Source organism: Ananas comosus, linkage group 6, assembly GCF_001540865.1.
Source record: "Ananas comosus cultivar F153 linkage group 6, ASM154086v1, whole genome shotgun sequence".
In the NCBI taxonomy this organism is placed as follows: domain Eukaryota; kingdom Viridiplantae; phylum Streptophyta; class Magnoliopsida; order Poales; family Bromeliaceae; genus Ananas; species Ananas comosus.
Window position 1 is genome coordinate 13,983,970 of NC_033626.1, and position 17,610 is coordinate 14,001,579.

General features: G+C 40.0%; 3 protein-coding genes and 1 long non-coding RNA gene across 10 annotated transcripts; 2 read left to right on the plus strand and 2 right to left on the minus strand.

Annotated features, from left to right (window-relative positions):
• LOC109712160 (aspartyl protease family protein At5g10770-like) lies at nt 621-2,179 on the plus strand. The gene is made up of 3 exons (XM_020235584.1): nt 621-774; nt 1,111-2,083; nt 2,146-2,179. Exons 1-3 carry the CDS (start codon nt 621-623, stop codon nt 2,177-2,179), a joined length of 1,161 nt encoding a protein of 386 aa, XP_020091173.1.
• On the minus strand, nt 2,179-6,740 carry LOC109711890. Of its 4 annotated transcripts, none has more exons than XR_002216709.1 (3): nt 6,592-6,740; nt 4,482-6,513; nt 2,179-2,363 (listed from the first exon to the last, which is right to left on the minus strand). It is a non-coding gene; the product is annotated as an uncharacterized LOC109711890 (long non-coding RNA). The 4 variants fall into 4 exon arrangements; XR_002216712.1 differs by lacking the exon at nt 6,592-6,740 and having other exon boundaries at nt 4,482-6,347; nt 6,443-6,585; XR_002216710.1 differs by lacking the exon at nt 6,592-6,740 and having other exon boundaries at nt 4,482-5,780; nt 6,102-6,585.
• On the plus strand, nt 7,332-9,846 carry LOC109711690 (aspartyl protease family protein At5g10770-like). The gene is made up of 2 exons (XM_020234846.1): nt 7,332-7,638; nt 8,314-9,846. Exons 1-2 carry the CDS (start codon nt 7,491-7,493, stop codon nt 9,537-9,539), a joined length of 1,374 nt encoding a protein of 457 aa, XP_020090435.1. The 5' UTR covers nt 7,332-7,490; the 3' UTR covers nt 9,540-9,846.
• Nucleotides 10,394-15,841, minus strand: LOC109711689 (sodium/hydrogen exchanger 6-like). Of its 4 annotated transcripts, none has more exons than XM_020234843.1 (22): nt 15,613-15,841; nt 15,313-15,364; nt 15,150-15,209; nt 14,993-15,017; nt 14,819-14,904; nt 14,634-14,745; nt 14,322-14,384; nt 14,173-14,192; nt 13,992-14,089; nt 13,840-13,868; nt 13,213-13,244; nt 13,065-13,112; nt 12,912-12,972; nt 12,737-12,834; nt 12,568-12,643; nt 12,439-12,458; nt 12,137-12,234; nt 11,943-12,052; nt 11,476-11,556; nt 11,104-11,204; nt 10,925-11,010; nt 10,394-10,768 (listed from the first exon to the last, which is right to left on the minus strand). In XM_020234843.1, exons 1-22 carry the CDS (start codon nt 15,827-15,829, stop codon nt 10,716-10,718), a joined length of 1,626 nt encoding a protein of 541 aa, XP_020090432.1. In that variant the 5' UTR covers nt 15,830-15,841; the 3' UTR covers nt 10,394-10,715. The 4 variants fall into 4 exon arrangements, with proteins under 4 accessions (XP_020090432.1, XP_020090431.1, XP_020090434.1 ...); XM_020234842.1 differs by having other exon boundaries at nt 10,394-10,771; XM_020234845.1 differs by having other exon boundaries at nt 10,394-10,771; nt 14,829-14,904; nt 15,635-15,717.

Sequence of the window (17,610 nt, forward strand, 5' to 3'; positions counted from 1 at the left end):
ATAAATTAAATTTTTCGGTATGATTGTAAGTAAGAAGTCTGATTTTATTTACTTTTTCAGGTCTTATTATTCATAATTTGGTAAGATAGTATTAAAATGATTTATTTTATTCTTAAAAAATAACTTGAAATTCAAAAATGATATATCATTTCAAACATCTAATCACGCTCGTTATCAAGCAAATGCACAAATTTCTGAGTAAATCAAGAAACATGCATATTTTGTTCGTGCATCCAAACTGGTCTTCGTATGAAAACATTGATTCTTGAATAAACAAAATATAAAATTTATACCCACATTTTGGATCTACAGATAAAATTTGCTCCAAACGAATATGCGGAACCTTGTATGCTTAGGCGATATATGCAGTACATAAACAAGGTGTATCTATGCCGGCCTTTTGTTGTGAGACAATTAATGCAACCCAAGAAACTTCTTAAGTATGAATAAAATATAATACAAATATCTTTTTAACCTTGTTTCAAGTCTTAGACGTAAGAAACAAGGAGATTACAGAGGCAAACATTGTAAACAGTGGCTCCATGAAACTGTATTTAAGGACATGCACACTCTTGCAAGCCTCGATCTATCTCAAACAACAAAAACCACTTAACAGCAAAATGGCCTCACTACATTTTCTATTCTGCGTGCTCGTGTTCTTTCTCCTGCACGATTGCGCCACCGTCAAGGGAAGAGAAATACGGAGCCACGTTCATTCGATCAGCCTCCGCTCGCTGACATCGTCGAACAACCTGTGCTCGTCAACCTTTTCCGGTGCGTCACTTTTAAGATGACACCCTTTCTTTTGGTGTTGTTATCGTCCGTTTAAAGATCACTTTCTATATTCAATAGAACTACGTCTACCAAATTTTGGCTAACATACATACACCACACTCTAACAAATGTTTTTTCTTGCCTTTTCACTTTCAATATGAAAAAAAGGATTGATGTATAAAATTAACTGTCCAGATTCTACTTGCCTGAATAATCGTTGCCATGTTAGCTGTGTGCGGAATTTTCTTGCAAAGCAAACTGCAAATACTCTGCTCCCACTTCAGTCCTAAGTTTCGCAATTCGTCTTTGGCAAATAATTACTGTTTATTTATGCAGGATTAAGCGGCAAACTACCACTGGTCCACCGGCACGGCCCGTGCTCCCCCTTGGGCACCACAGAGGCCCCTGACTACAAAGAAATTCTGCGTCGCGACACCGCCCGAGTCGATGCTCTCCACCAGAGTTTTCCCCTCTCTTCCAGCAGAAACCAATGGGCCCCGGCCAGCGCCCCCTCAGCTGGTGTGAACATTCCCGACGGAGTCGGCAGCGCGCTCGGCACGCTCGACTACATCGTCACTGTAGGATACGGCACACCCCCGAAGAACTTCACCGTAATCTTCGACACCGGTAGCGACATCTCCTGGATCCAGTGCGAGCCATGCGTCGGCGAATGCTACCCCCAAAAGGACCCCCTCTTCGACCCGTCCCAATCCTCCACATACACCAACATATCCTGTGGCGCCGCCGAGTGCTCCTTAGTAGGAGGGAATTGCGACGGCTCTAACTGCATATACGGCGTCCAGTACGGCGACGGCTCCTATTCAGCTGGCTATTTCGCAGAGGACACCCTCTCCTTAACACCTTTGAATTCTCTCAAGAATTTCGAGTTCGGGTGCGGTGAGATGAACAAAGGCTTGTTCGGCGAAGTTGCCGGGCTTATTGGTTTGGGAAAAGGAAAGGTTTCTTTGGCCTCGCAAGCGGCCCCAGTCTACGGCGGAGCCTTCTCCTACTGCCTCCCGTCTTTCAACGGCGGGGTCGGATACTTAACAATCGGAAATCAGAATCGGCCCGGCGGTCACGTTCAGTACACGCCGATGATAACCGAGCCAGACGCTCAGTCCTTCTACTTTGTCGAACTCGTCGGTCTCAAAGTGAAAGGGAAGAGCCTCCCGATCCCGCCGGGCGTCTTTACGAGGGCCGGGACTATTATCGACTCCGGCACGGTCATTACTTACCTCCCGCCGACTGCTTACTCGGCACTTCGCGACGAGTTCCGCCGGTGGATGACGCAATACCAAATGACACCGCCGTATGAGATATTGGACACCTGCTACAACTTCACCGGGCTGAATGAGATCACGATTCCGGTAGTGGCTTTCGAATTCGGCAATGGGATTACGGTTGATCTCACTTTCTTCGGCATAATGTACTTCGTCGACAGCTCGCAATCGCAGGGGTGTTTGGCATTCACGGCCACAAGTGAGGCCAGCGAATTCTCGATCATAGGGAATGTGCAGCAGCGGTCGATGGAGGTGATCTACGATTTAGACAGGTCGATGATCGGGTTCGTCCCGACAAGTTGCTGAATGCTGAGGATATAGAAAAGAAATTTTCATTGATCAGGAAATAAGAATAAGAGTCAAACACAAAAGAAAATGGTGTGGCAGAATAAATTCCATGTACTGGTGTTGTTGATCTTGATGTTGTTTCAAGCATTTCAGTAATAGATCATCACTAGAGTCATAATTTTTTGTTTCAATTTTTATGGGCTAAAACTTCAAAACACTTTACACAATGACAACTTAAAACCAAAAAAAAAAAAAGAATCTAATATTCTAATTTGTGTTTATTTGAATAACTTCTATTAAGTAACACAGACAACTTGGTACAAAATATGTAGATCATTTGATAATTATGTCATGTCAAATTATTTTTGGAATAAATGGGTTTATATCATGTTAATTTTAGAGCTCGTCACGTTTAATTTGCTAACCCTTCCAGTAACCTTCTATAGCAAAAACAACCGGCGAGGCAAATAATTTTTCTGGAATTTTTTTTTTTTCTAGGATGATAAACTCATTTCAGCCTCTTGTGTAACAAAGAAACTCCGAATTTTTTATCATTTCTATCAAGAACAATGCTAAAAAAATATTATAATCACCACAGAACAAATCAATGCCACAAAATTAACTCCTTTAGCCTACTAATACTACAAAAAGGAGGAAAAAAACTGTTACTCGGGCCGACTAAGATTAAAACAAGAAAATAATGGGGCACAAAAGTCAATCAAAGTTTCTCTCCTAATGTAACTTTTCATGATGTGACTCTCTATATTAGTTTGAACTCACAGTTTACATGGCCAGGAACTAGAAAAAGTAGAATTCAAATAATGAAGCGAAAAAAAAAAAAACAACAATGTGAAATAACACTTCTAATTACATACTGAAAAATAGTATGTTTACGTTCCTTCAGCATCAGAAAAAGAACTGATGAATTTCATCATACAAACTTAAAAAAAAATGCGTATGTATTCTCTCAGCATCAAATGATGTATTAGAATTGTACAAATACGATACAGCATTAACTAACAAAAGCAACAACAGCTAAGTTTATTGTATGTATTAAAATAATTGTCTCTTTGTTTTATCCACAATTCATAAATCTCTTAAACATTGTTTGCGCAGTTAATACAAGAAACTTGAGGCAATAATGCCGGCCTTCTTAGAGAGGCAAATTTAATGTTAGTTATTGTAGCATAAGACACTTTGATTGGCGCCAAATTGTATATACATATCCCCTTTTTTATTGTCCTATAAAGTATTAGACGTAAAAAATAAGGAAAATGGAGAGGTAAACAATGTAATACTTAGGCTCAATCAAGCTGTATTTAAAAGACACTTTTCTAAGTATCTCTCAAGCTAAAAAAAAACCCTGTTGTAAAATTGCTTTTGCCATGGCTAATAATTCCATTCACTTTCTCTTTTGTTTGCTTGTTTCTTCTGTTCTCTTCGATTGTTCGCTCGTCAATGCAGGAGAAACACGGAAACATTTTCATGCAATCCGCCTCAGCTTGCTAAAGTCATTGAACAGCCCGTGCCCGTCAACCTTTTCAGGTGCGACGCTTTGATAATAGTACTTATTTTCAAGGTTTATTTAAGCCTGGTTTGGTATTGTTGTCGTCTTTCTAAAGTTCACTCGTCTAGTGGTACAGGACTCCATTTGACAAATTTTGGCTAACATAAATATACCACACTTCACATTGTCTGATCATTATTAACTTCCACCTATTTTTCTTTTTGATGGTTTATTGGTTATGTTTGTTTTTTTTTTTTTCATAAATCCTAGCAATGTTTTTCTTCGAAATCTAGTCCTTAGATTTGTTTATCTGTTGCTTTAGTACCCAACTAAATTTCATTTCTTTGCACCAATGATCCTGTAATTAATATTTGAATATCTTATTCGATTTTAGTAGTTATGCTAGCATGGCAACGGCAAGGATCCAATGTTCATAAATTCTATTTTTTTGGATAATTTTTTGATTACTATCATGTAGGCTGTGTGTTGAATTTTTTTGCATATGAAACTGCAAATAGTCTGCTTCTTAGGCAACAATCCTTCTGCTACTTCAATTATAAGTTTCATGACTCATTTTATAGAAATAGTAACTATTTTTACCTAACTTGCAGGATCTAACAGCAACAAGTTACCAGTAGTCCAGAGGCGCGGTCCATGCTCCCCCTTGCACGGCTTGGAAGCCCCCAACCACGAAGAAATCCTCCACCGCGACACCGCCCGAGTCAACGCTCTCCACCAGAGTTTTCCTCTCTCTACCACTGCAGACCAGTCGGCCCCCGCCAGCGCTCCCTCGCCTCATAGTGTGACCATTCCCGACGGACTTGGTAGCGCGCTCGGTACACTCGACTACGTCGTCACTGTTGGATACGGCACACCCCCAAAGAACTTTACCGTGATCTTCGATACTGGTAGCGACATATCCTGGATCCAATGCGAGCCGTGTGTCGGCCAATGCTACCCCCAAATAGACCCTCTCTTCAACCCGTCCCAATCCTCCACATACACCAACATATCTTGCGATTCCGCCGAGTGCTCCTTAGTAGGAGGGAACTGTGATGACTCCAACTGCATGTATGCCGTCCAGTACGGCGACGGCTCCTATTCAGCTGGCTATTTTGCGAAGGAGACGCTCTCTATAACACCCTTGCATGCTCTCAAGAATTTCAATTTTGGGTGCGGCGAGATGAACAAGGGCTTATTCGGCGGGGTCGCCGGGCTCATTGGATTGGGAAGAGGAAAGGTTTCTTTGGCCTCGCAAGCGGCGCCAATCTACGGCGGAGCCTTCTCCTACTGCCTCCCGCCTTTCAATCGTGAGATTGGATACTTAACAATCGGAAATCAGCTTCCACCTTCTGATGAGGTTCAGTACACACCGATGATAACCGAGCCAGATGCTCCGTCCTTCTACTTCGTGGGACTTGTTGGTCTCAAAGTGGGAGGAAGGAACCTTTCGATCCCGCAGACCGTCTTCACCAAGGTGGGAACTATTATCGACTCCGGCACGGTTGCCACTTACCTCCCACCAACTGCTTACTCAGCACTTCGCGATGAGTTCCGCCGGTGGATGACGAGATACAGAATGAGGCCACCCTATGCGATATTCGACACGTGCTACAACTTCACCGGATTGAATACGACTGTAATTCCGATAGTGACTTTAGAATTCAGCAACGGGGTTGCGATTGACCTCCCTTTCTATGGTATAATGTACTTCATAGACCCCTCGATGTCGCAGGCATGCTTGGCATTCGCAGCCACGAGTGAGGCCGGCGAATTCTCGATCATAGGGAATGTGCAGCAGCGGTCGATGGAGGTGGTCTACGACTTGGAGAGATCGATGATTGGATTCAGCCAAGATAGTTGCTGATGGATTGAGAGATGGAGCAGTTGATCATGCACTTGGGATGTAACAAGACTGTTGAATTCACCTTCTGAAAAAGAAAGAGAGAGAAAAAAAAGTGCAGTAGAATAAGTTCCGTGTAATGTTGCAGTTGATCTTGATGGTATTTAAGAATTCAATTAATGAATTGTTCAGAAGAGTCGTAATTTCGATTATACTCCTTAACTATCAAACAGTGTTATACGTACATGCAAAATAAAATTTCTAATGGCCCAGTGCGACAATAAGTAAAACATTTCACCTAGCTAGCCCAATATGCCAGCGCTAATGAAAGAAAAATTGGTTGATGGCCGGTGGGCCGGCATCTTAGACACAAGTTATAACATCACCGGGATGCATGAGATTCAAATACCGAGAGTGCCAATGCGTTTACAGTTGACGGCGTTTGCGGCAACAAGGGAGGCCAGCTGAGTTCTCAATCATCTGCAACACAAAACAGCAGTACATGGACGTGGTTGACAACTTGTTGAGGGGGACGATTCGATTCGGCCGAATATTTGCAAGATTTATACAAAGCCAGCCGTAGAATCTACCACTCTTAAAAGACAATCTGGTCCGTGCGCTTTGTGTTCATTCCTAGTCTTTCGTTCTTTTCGCCCTTAGAACATTATTTACAAAGAATCTACTCATGTTTGGTCCCATTGGAGCTTCGGAAAAGCTGCCGTTTGATTAACTGTTCAAAGAAGCTCTTACCTTTCATTGGCCAAAACATCTAGTTATTGCAATCCCAAGCGGAGGAGCAGTTTCAGAAGCCGAATAAAAATCTGCAAATGGAAAAACACAATGATTAATTCCTTCAGCCTATCAAGTACAAAAAAGAGAAAGCTGTCAGTCGGGCCTACTAAGACTAAATTAAGAAGATAATAGAGCATCAAAGCCAATCAAAGTCTTCCTCCAGAGAATCTTCTCATCATGTGACTATATGGTTTGGAATCAAAGGTTGTATGGTACTATGGTATGGAAACAGAAAAGTAGCACTCAATTACAGCAGGAAAACGTAGCAAAGACAAATAATAAGTCCGGTCACCCAGCTAGCTGAAAGCTATGTTTATTCCAAAGGGCGCAAAGCGTAAAGCAGAAAATAAGTGGGGGAAATGTCATAAAAAACCCACTATTATTAGTCAAGTCGCCTAGACCTAACCAATGGAAAAAAGCAATAACAAAAACACATGAACATGGGCCTAATAATGTTTGGCAATATTTGGCATTAACCCACAAAGTCTGGAAGAATACTCTATGTTCCGTATGGATGCAAAAGTAAATTAAAAAAAAAAGAAAAAGAAAAGGAAAAGAGTGATGGAAGATTTACATGAGTAAATAGACACTTACTTAAGTTGATCAAGAGGACTTTCAAAAGATTTACTGCGTGCCAATCTAAAATTTACTTTCGGAAGACTTTTAAACCCACTTCAACTAAAATTATCAAGGTATTGAAGTGAGTATAGCCTTTCTTTCTGACAAGAAGGATCCAGAGGAAATAATCAGACAAAATAGATGTTATGAAGAGGATAACAAAAAAAAAAAAAACATTCTACTTTTTTTCTTCATAGAATCAGTGTAACATGTGGTAACATTTTCTAAGGATCACTGACAATGTTTATATTGAAATAAACAAGTCGGTAAGCCGAACTTAATTCACTGGTCCGATGTTAGACCAGTAAGTCAAGCTTAGTTGTCTTTAGCCCACAAATACAGATTTATATAAGTCCTAAGGAGCCAATTGAGCATTGCCCACCCAGCCATGGCTTCAGCTCTTCCCTTCTTCTCCTTGATCTTGTTTCTGTTTATATGTCAGTTTACGTGCATAACTCATGGAGAAGATGACGAGAAATATATTGTTATCCCCGCCAGCTCTTGGAAGCCAGGAGATGTCTGTTCAGGGCCCAAAGGTAACCATCTTGTGCCTTCCTTTACTATTTATGTAGGAGAATTAATGTAAGATTCTTAGGACTCGATCAGCTCACCCAAGAGGGATGCTGTAACCCCCTATTGCAGCTGGCTTGTGGGTCCTTGCGCGGAGTTAAACAAAGGCCTGGGATGCATGTGTTGTGTTGTATGAAGCATTCCTCAAGATTCTTAAGGATATATTATGTCTGAAAATAAAAAGAAAATACTTCCATTTTTATGATCAAAAAGATAATTATCTAATTTCCCATCATATATAGCTTCTACTGCTGCCTATCTATTGCAATTTAAAATGGCCAATGTTGAAATTATTTTCATTTTCTAGTTTCTCCATCAATTTCTCCGAAGAACAAATGGTAAAACATCTCATACGGATTACTAAGTTCCCTAAGCCGAGTCCAAGGTACAAAGTGTCAACTACTCAAGCTGCAGAGTATAATACGCAACCATCATCAAGCACAGTTTTACTTGTCTTTCACCTTCTATGTATTTACGTTTTTCACAATGATCTTACCCCCAAAATAAGTCAGATAAGCACTGTGGTTACTCCTGGACCGCAGCGGACAATAAATACAGTGTGTAAATGAGAGCAATTCTTATGATATTCTAAAATGGCTTCCAAAATCTCATTAATGTTAATATGCAACAATATTTTTCAGCAATTGCAGGAACCAATCATACCTTCTTGGTAATTACTCATCGGCATGGTCCCTGTTCTTCCTTCACCAACAAAAAGAAGCCCACTTGGAAAGAAATCCTCCTTAGAGACCAAGTACGAGTTGATTATCTCCAAAACCGAGTTTCAAAAGGAAACAGCGAGCTGCAGATCCAGAACTCAGAGATAAGCATCCCAACCAATATCGGCAGTGCTATCGGTACTAACGAGTACATCATCACGATCGGCTTTGGCACACCAGAGGTAACGCAGACGGTGGATATCGATACTGGAAGCGACTTATGCTGGATCCAATGCAATCCATGCCCACCATGCTACAGTCAGAATGATCCCCTCTTCGATCCGTCACAGTCATCCTCCTATAATCCTATCTCCTGCAACTCTGACGACTGCAGTCAGCTGCCCTCCATTGGCTGTTCAAACTCCCAATGCGGTTATAAACAAGTTTACGGCGACGGCTCGTACATTACAGGGGTCTACAGCTACGAGACACTAACACTGACGCCTTCAGACGTGATCAACAACTTCCTGTTCGGCTGCGGCCACGACGACGAGGGTTTGTTTCAAGGGACTGACGGGCTTGTTGGGCTCGGGAGGGGCGATCTCTCTCTAGTGTCTCAGACATCTCAAATCTACAGTGGAACTTTTTCTTACTGCCTCCCGGCGTCACCGACCTCAACCGGGTTCTTACAACTAGGTGCACCTGCTGACACTTCGAGCCTGTTATCCACGCCAATGCTGACGAATGCGGGCAATCCCAGCTTCTACTTTGTCGGACTTGTCGCAATCAGTGTAGGTGGGCAACAGTTGAGCATACCGTCGACAGTTTTCTCCTCCGGCGGGACTATTTTAGACTCGGGGACAATTATCACGCGCCTCACTCCAACAGCTTATGCGGCACTACGCTCGGCCTTTCGGAGCTACATGTCGATGTACCCGTCAGCACCGGCGATCGGAATTCTCGACACATGCTATGACTTTAGCGGCTATGAGAACATCAGCATTCCGACAGTCGCACTGCAGTTTAGCGGGGATGCCACAATCAACCTCGACGGATCAGGGATTTTGACGGATAGTGGGTGTCTGGCTTTTGCCGCAAATAAGAATGCCGGCGCTCTGAATATCATCGGCAACGTGCAGCAGCGTACTTTCGAAGTAGTCTACAATCTAGGATCAGAGTCGATCGGCTTTCGACGCAATGCTTGTTGACAGAGATTTCCACCTTTCTAGCAACATCTGAATTATTGTGATGCATCAAAGGAGTTGCATCTTAACAGAACAGGCTTCCTATTATTATTATTATTATTTTAAAATAAAGACAGACATTGGGTGATTCGTATGCAATAAGAAATAGGTTACGTTCTAATGTGATATCAGGGGGTTCTTCGAACATTTTTTTTTTTTTTAAGTCTAGTTCTTGTAGTTCTTGTAGTTCTTGTAGATGATGTGGATTTTGTTTTAAGGAAAAAACATGTTCCATGAAAGAGAAATAAAATAGGGACCGACGGTCAAACTTGAGTTCATTAAGTTCACCTTAAAATTAAGTTCGCTTTGAAACGATAAGGGCCTACTTCAAAATGAACTATAGTTAAGGGGCACATCCGTACATTTCTAGAACAACAACAACAACAACAACAACAACAACAACAACAACAACAACAAACGAGGAGGAGAAGAAGAAAACATATATAGATTGATAAGACGCTCATTACGGAGTTCGATTCTCTACATGATCATCGTTGAGTAGCAGCATGAAGTGCATCTGTGCTCAAAGCTCCGTTCTCTGCGGTCGCCATGGCCGAGCTTCAGAGCTAGAGGTGAAGAGAGAAAGGAAAGCTCAGGTTTGCGGGGGAGGGAAGTACGGAAATAGGAGTTTAATGGGTCATGGGAGTGAGGCCCGTGACATGGCCCATCGGAGTAGCTTCACTGAACGCGCAATTAGGCTTATTGGGCGGACGAATGCTAATTTTATTAGAAATAATGATAACAACAATAACAATCAATTTGTGCTCGAAGTTTTTTTTTTTCCTTTTTTTTGAAAAAAAAAAGAAATAACATAACAATAATAACAAATAACATAATTCAAATAAATCAGTACGCAATCTCCAGTGACTAAAAGACCAAGCACAACTAAAATGCTTGCTCAATCTGATCACATGTATAGAAATGTTATTCGTTGCTTTTAGTATTTGCTATAGTTCATATTTACATACGGAAAACAAACCTACCAGTGTCCATTTCCTGTAGAGACTATATGCTTTGCCGTCAGTAGCTTCTTTTTTTCACATAACCTATTATCTCTCCTAAAAACAATAGGGTGCTCAACCAAACTGTAGCGATGAGTCCTATTCCTTGCTATAAGCTGATAACAAAAGCACCATTCTTTCACCCATGATCTCGGAAACCTCTGGATCTTCTAGAATTTTGGGGCACTTCATCTGCTAGGAAAATGGAGGGGAAAATTTTCAAATAAAAGAGAATTGCGGGAGGTTTTACGGATTTACTCTTCTTCATTAACTTCATTAATTGATACCACATACTGCAGCTTACAACTGTTTCCTACAAAGGAAAAAAAATGATAGTTGTTATCTTACCAGGATCCTCATCATCATGGTCGTCATTTTGAGAAGTAAAAATGGGAGTGAGATAGTTTCTGTCTAATGCTGTGAAAGATGCAGTGCTGCAAAGGAAAAAAGAGGGAAAAAAGTTAGAAAAAGAGCAGGCTATAAGTAGTTTATACGGATTGAAATGATACCATTGCAACTATGTATACCTTTCGTGGAACTCTTTGAGTTTCATCTTTAGCTTGCTTCCGGATGAAGTTCCCTCATCATATAGTAACTCAATGTTGCCATTGTTTCCCTCCATTTTTTCCTGAAAACAAATAATGATCACTAATCTTACAGTAGTTTTGCCAGAAAAGAGCACCGGTTACATCAACCAGAAATAACAAGAACACAACACTGTAAAATTTTGCAGTAGAAATTTCATGGCATTGTTTCCTTTATGTATCAATCATCATTATAATTACTGGCAAGTCACATTGAAAAAGAGGGGTTTATTTTGCCATTGCAATCACCAGAGAACATAAGTATTGGGCACATACAGAGGGCATGGAAATATAGAACGCAATCCAAAAACATACTTCTAAAGGATGATTGCAACTGTCCCCAACAACGTTTAGAGCTTCAAGCATTGTTCCCGTAGAACCGCCAATCAAAAGTACCTGCACCACCAGAAGTTTAAAAATTCTGCTAATAAAATGTGTAAGAAGACGAGTAGATTTATCCCACAAAGCTATGTAACTTTTCGCAATGAATTGGCTGTGACAACATTAAAGTTATCAGACAAAGTATGAAAAGATGATACAGGTTACAGCTATAGCTAATACATTGCATAACTTTTATGAAAAGATACTGCAAGTCATGTTGTCACTACTTCCTTAAGAATGCAAGTCAGAACATTCTTACAGCTAAAGCAGTTCAAAGCCAACACCACTCCTTACAAGAGAATATCAGCCTCCTTCCACTTCAATTAATACATAAGTTCTAAATGTAATGTCACGGTGCAAACTTTCCGGTTAAAGTGAGTAAGTAATGAAGGAAAACTTACAGTTAGAACCACAATTGCTGTGGTGGCAGTGAAAATCGTCTGACCATGTCCTTCGGGAAGATCGTGAACAGACTGCAAAGCAAGGGCAAAAGCCATCGCCCCTCTTAGTCCTGTTTAATCATAGAAGCATTTATTTCCAAGAAGAATACCAACACAATATTTAAACACAGAATAATATCAGCCCATAAACTTACCGCTATACCAAAGTGCTTTCTGGTGCTGCACAGGTATTTGACGATGTGCTGGCCGTACCAAGTTCACCAAGTAAGCACAGGAAAAGACATTTGCAGCCCTTCCAATCAAAGAGAACATGAGAAGGTGTTTCAATGAATATATGAACACTCAAACACAAGAAATTAGCAAGATCTTTCTTAGGCAATGCACTAGGTGACTTGATAGTTACTACACAATGTATAAGTAAAACAAAGTAAATACTATTTTTTTTCTCTTGCCATGCAGATAACGAAAAAAATTACGAAGATTTGCTAGTTCTTACCTCGCAACTACTATGAAAAGCTGGGGATATCCATAAAGCAAAAGATTAAGGACAAACTATACGTAAAAGTAGAACGGCTCTAAAAGCACAAAAAAAACTATGGTGTCTAAACTGAAATTCAAAGGATACAATTGAGAAAAAAATAAACCCAACATGGGACCAACTATGCTGCTCCATGGCGATATCAAAGCCCATGTATATGAATCTGCATGAAACTTCAAGTAATAAGTAAAGCAAAATAGAATAAACATCAACGATTACATTAACATGCAAAAGATTTTCATTTCTAACCACTTACACAAAGGTCTCAGCTAATGATGACAGCAAGTGGAAAAAAGCAGCAGCAAAATTTTGAGACTTTTCTGACAAATTTGAAAATGTATAGTGCTTCATTATCTGAAAAGAGATATGGAAACTTGTGATTGTTTCTATTAGGCATCAAAGGAAATGGTAAAACCCTATTTAGCACTTACGATGCCAGTGAACAATATCGAAACTATACCAGAGAGGCCAAGGCCCTCAGCTAGCATGTACCTAAAAAATAAAGGTACATGATATTATGAAGAATCATAACTTCAAATTCAAGTTTAGTTGAAAGGAATAAAGATGTCTTCGGTTTCGCTTACGAGAAGTATGGGAACAGGACAAAAAGACAGCTCTCCAAATTGTGAAGACTGATAAGAAAAGAAATATAGATGTTAAAGTCAATTCAACGTGATAGTTTCTAATTAGCACAAATGCATCGAAGAAGCAAGAGACAAAAATATTACTTACTTTTCAACATCCAGCCCCGCATACTTAAATAGGTACTGAGCAATTAAGGTTTCACAAAATTTGTTTTTGTCAGACACAGAAGAAAAACATTGCCGCTGATTACTGCTTTCACTGAATATAGAATTAGTCGGAACATAGCATTAGTTAAGAGTCCTACAATAGTTACTCCAAATTAAGTTACTAGTACCGAACTTTGTGCATCTTTTGCACCAAAGGAATCAGAGTTTCTCAACCATGTTCCTGTGTCGGAGGTGTATCAATTGGCTTCCCAAAAAGTTTCTTTAAACTAATAAGCTGCTAAGCTAATGGAGGAATTTTTTTGCATACATGCTTTTAGATAGCCACAATTAACAGTAAAGGCTGCATATCCTCCTGTAGCTCCACATTCAAATAGTACATCCTTATAGTCCTTTATCAAGATGCTCAACATCCAAATAGTACATCTTTATAGTCCTTTATTAAGATTGATCTACCATCTCTCTCCAGCGATCACAGTTAAAACCATACAGGACAGTCATTATTGCTATTAAGATAAAATCAACTTGCCTTTCATGCATGTAAATATAATGATGAAACTAATAGAGAATCTATTTAGCTCTTTAAAAGCTACATGAAAGAAAAGGATATTAGAGCAGAGACAAATCCGACCCCGACACCTGTGCAAGAGACATAAACAATAGAATGGTTAAAAGATGAATTATGCCAAAACAATGCAGACCAAACAATTAAAAGCAAAACGAAAAAAAACGGAAGCAGAATTTAGTGATCAAATTAAGTACCTGAAGTCATTGATCCAACAAATGTCTCAAGAAACCTCAGCACAACTAGGAAAAAATTCTGCCCTGGAGAATCATTGCTTCTTACAGATGACATGGTCCTAAATTTAAAGCAATCAAGATTAAATTTACAAGAGTAAAAGCCATGGTGGTGGAAACAAAATATCATACATTTGGTGCAAACCTGTATAAGGAAATCGCCATCTTCAATGATGCCACCACAAGGTTGAAGAGAGGAAAAAGGAAATAATGAATCAGTTCTTTACATATATGCACATTAACTGCACGGGAAGAACATAGAAATGCATATAGACTATGGGGATACACACATACTGCATCATTTAGAACAGACTCTCCAAAAACCAAGGCATAGAGATTCACGTCAGTGCCAAGTTCCTGCATACCCAGTAAAAAGATGGTATATAGCATCCAAGATAGCAAGAGAAGAGAGCCTTAATATGAGAAGATACAAAAGTAATGCTCTTGCAAAATTAGCATGTTGCTCGCAACAATATAATAAGCTAATGTCAGCCGAGAATTAGTTCTAAATTGCCACAAAGGCAAACCAAACAGTGGTAGCACAAAATAAATTATTAAACATAAACATAACAAAAAAGGATGCTGAAAAAGGCAAGCATCAAGAACCTGAAATATAGATAACACGGTGACAGGATCAGTTGCTGAGATAAGAGCACCGAACATGAGGCACTCAACAAGTGGTAGTCTATACATGAGAAACACCAAACCTCCTAGGTACCTGCAAACATGTACCATTATCATATAATGCTTCCAAAATTCAAAATCAAGTAAAATGGATGAGAGATTCTTACACTAAAATACCCGTAACAATTGACGCAATGAACGTTCCGAGAATAGCAAATGTGATAATAGCTCCAAAATTGGAAAAGAACGGTTTCTACCATGGAAAATAATGTAGATGGATCAGATTAAAAACTAGACAGAAGGAAAGCTTCTCAGGGTTTAAAAGGAATTCAAACACTTACCGGTGCCAAGCTGAATCCTGACTGAGTAGAATGCAAGTTAAGTTAAACTATTAACAACCACAAGACAATATGTTCTCAACAATCTAGAGATGATGCACTTTAATTGAAGAAATCAAAATAAATATTACAGAAATAAAAAAAGGAGTATTCAGGATATAATATGATAGGAGGCAACAAGAACAGGAAGAAGAACTCCTCGTGGAAATTGAACCATCCCCTGGTTTTTAAAAAGTTAAAAAAAAAGTAATGTCAAGGTAAAGCTGAATTTTTCTTAATAAAACAAATTTTTGAATCCAAAAAATAAAGGAGAAAGTAAAAACCTGATACTGGTTTCCGTGTTTGATATATTCGCAAGCGCTCCAACAAGTAATCCTACCGTAGGAGATAAAAAGATCATTGGGTTTAGCAGGATAAAACAAAACCAACATCACCAAGAAAGTATCACCAAGAAAGTGCAATTGATGCATCGCAATAAAGCCTAAAGATTATTCATTATTTATCATTACCAATCAGGAAACATTTTAGGGTTTAGCGATCAGATAAAACACAATGAAGATCACCGAGAAAACGCGATCGATGCATCAAGCGCGAATGGGAGAGGGGCGTAGCGAGTGGTAAACCTATGAGGAGGGAAGCGCTCGCCTCGGGGAGGTAGTAGAACTTGTGGCGGCGGAGGAGGTGGCCGAGGACGAAGGCGAGCACCAACATCGAGATCTGGAGCAGGATCCCCGCCCCCGCCACCTGCTGCTCCTTCCCCGGCGGCGACACCACCTCCGGCGAGCCTCCGATCGACGGCGCCGCCACCGCCACCGCCACCGTCGCGTTCGCCTCCATCATCTCCGGCGAACTCTTCCGCCCCACCCCCCCCCTCTCTCTCTCTCTCTCTCTCTCTCTCTTTCTCTCACTAGGTTCCTTCTCGAGAGACGTGTTCCCTCCTCTCCGGTGAGGGAATTCGAACAGGGTAATATAATAACAGTATTCCCCTTGAGGTCGCATAAATAAATATATTTATGCCGCAGATGCACCCTCTTGAATATCTGTACGTACTGAGATCGATCAGGTCTTATAAGTTAACGGATGCTATGATGCCGCATAAAAATTTTGATATGCGGACGGATGGTGATGAACCGTCACGTTCCTCGCGCTCGACGCATTCTCGGTAAAGTGGTTAACCGGGGACTTTTTTCGAAAATAACCCTGTAAAATTTCGTATTTGCCAAACTAATCCTGTGAAATTTTTATTTGTGAAACTAACCCTCCTCTCGCCACGTGGGCGCCACGTCAGGGATTCCTCAAAAAGACTGTGAATCGTTCACCGTCTTTTGTGAAGACGGTGAATGGTTCACCGTCTTCATAAGACGGTAAATCATTCACCGTCTTTAGTACAAATCCCTACACTGCGCAAATCTTTTCAAGTCCATCCATAATATGGTGTCCTTGATAAGACGGTGAATCGTTCCCCGTCTTTTCGAGGGCACAGAAAAGACGGACTTGAGAGAGTGGAAAAAGAAAAGGGCGGAAAGAAAAATTTTGCACTAAAGGCGGTGAATGATTTACCGTCTTCTAAAGACGGTGAACCATTCACCGCTTTTAAACAAAAATTACAAAGACGGTGAACGATTCACCGTCTTTTTGAGGAATCTCTGAGGTGGCGCCCACGTGGCGAAAGGAGGGTTAGTTTTACAAATAAAAATTTGACGGGGTTAGTTTGGCAAATACGAACTATCACAGGGTTATTTTCGAAAAAAGTCCTTAACCGGCCCCAGCAACGCCCCTCCCGTGGACAAGTCGCTAAAACCTTTGCCACTGACATTCGATAAAATTACCGTTTCACCCCTCTACCCGACCCGGAAACGACCCGCATCCGAGTACTTAAGACCATCGCATGTGTAATGTGTTTGCAGAATTAACGGACTAAATAAATAAATAACTAAATAAATTGTTGAAGCATATGTTTTCAAATTCCAGTAAAAATTAATTGTAGCTAATTAGTTTATAAGCATAAGATAAATTAAATAATCTTTTGGATCTGCTCTTAAGTTTCATATCTTATATGAACTGATATGCATGAAGGATAATTAAAAAAATACATTATAATGCGGGGCTAAAAATAAATGCTGATACATGATTTTCTTGTGAGATTCTATTTTTTGTATATGTTGCGAGCATACTTTTAGGCATTTTATACTGTATCTAAAATTAATTAAAAAAATTTATATTATGTTTATTGATGCACTAATAATATAAAAAATAATATGCATATATAATATACAAATCAGATATAATGTGTTTGGTACTGTTTAATATAAGTAATTAATTAATGGCGACGGTGGAGAATACGGAGGCCATGGTGTGGGTGGAAGTCAAACGTTTTGTTTCTTACAATAGTTTTGTTTTGTTGTCGCAAATGATGACGTTAGTACATGCCAGCAGCATTTTTGAAAAATATGCAAATAATTTATTGCCGCACCTCCTTATTAAATAGTCTAGTTTTGCTTTTATACGAGTAAGTTTTGGGATACAAGAGCAAGCATGCGAATCTAGAAATTTTTTTATTTTTAGAAAAATATAGCACGCCACACGCGTCATTTAATAAAAAAATTAATTTAGCTACATAG

Excerpts from the sequence above, each read along its gene's own strand:
- LOC109712160 (XM_020235584.1), top strand. The coding sequence starts at position 621 with ATGGCCTCACTACATTTTCTATTCTGCGTGCTCGTGTTCTTTCTCCTG. Across the intron at positions 775-1,110 it reads GTGCTCGTCAACCTTTTCCG|GATTAAGCGGCAAACTACCA; the intron begins GTGCGTCACTTT and ends TTATTTATGCAG. Across the intron at positions 2,084-2,145 it reads CAATACCAAATGACACCGCC|TGGCTTTCGAATTCGGCAAT; the intron begins GTATGAGATATT and ends CGATTCCGGTAG.
- LOC109711690 (XM_020234846.1), top strand. The coding sequence starts at position 7,491 with ATGGCTTCAGCTCTTCCCTTCTTCTCCTTGATCTTGTTTCTGTTTATA. Across the intron at positions 7,639-8,313 it reads TGTCTGTTCAGGGCCCAAAG|CAATTGCAGGAACCAATCAT; the intron begins GTAACCATCTTG and ends AATATTTTTCAG.
- LOC109711689 (XM_020234842.1), bottom strand. The coding sequence starts at position 15,829 with ATGATGGAGGCGAACGCGACGGTGGCGGTGGCGGTGGCGGCGCCGTCG. Across the intron at positions 15,018-15,149 it reads TTGTTGCCTCCTATCATATT|TCAGTCAGGATTCAGCTTGG; the intron begins ATATCCTGAATA and ends CTTGCATTCTAC. Across the intron at positions 14,385-14,633 it reads CCGTGTTATCTATATTTCAG|GAACTTGGCACTGACGTGAA; the intron begins GTTCTTGATGCT and ends CTGGGTATGCAG.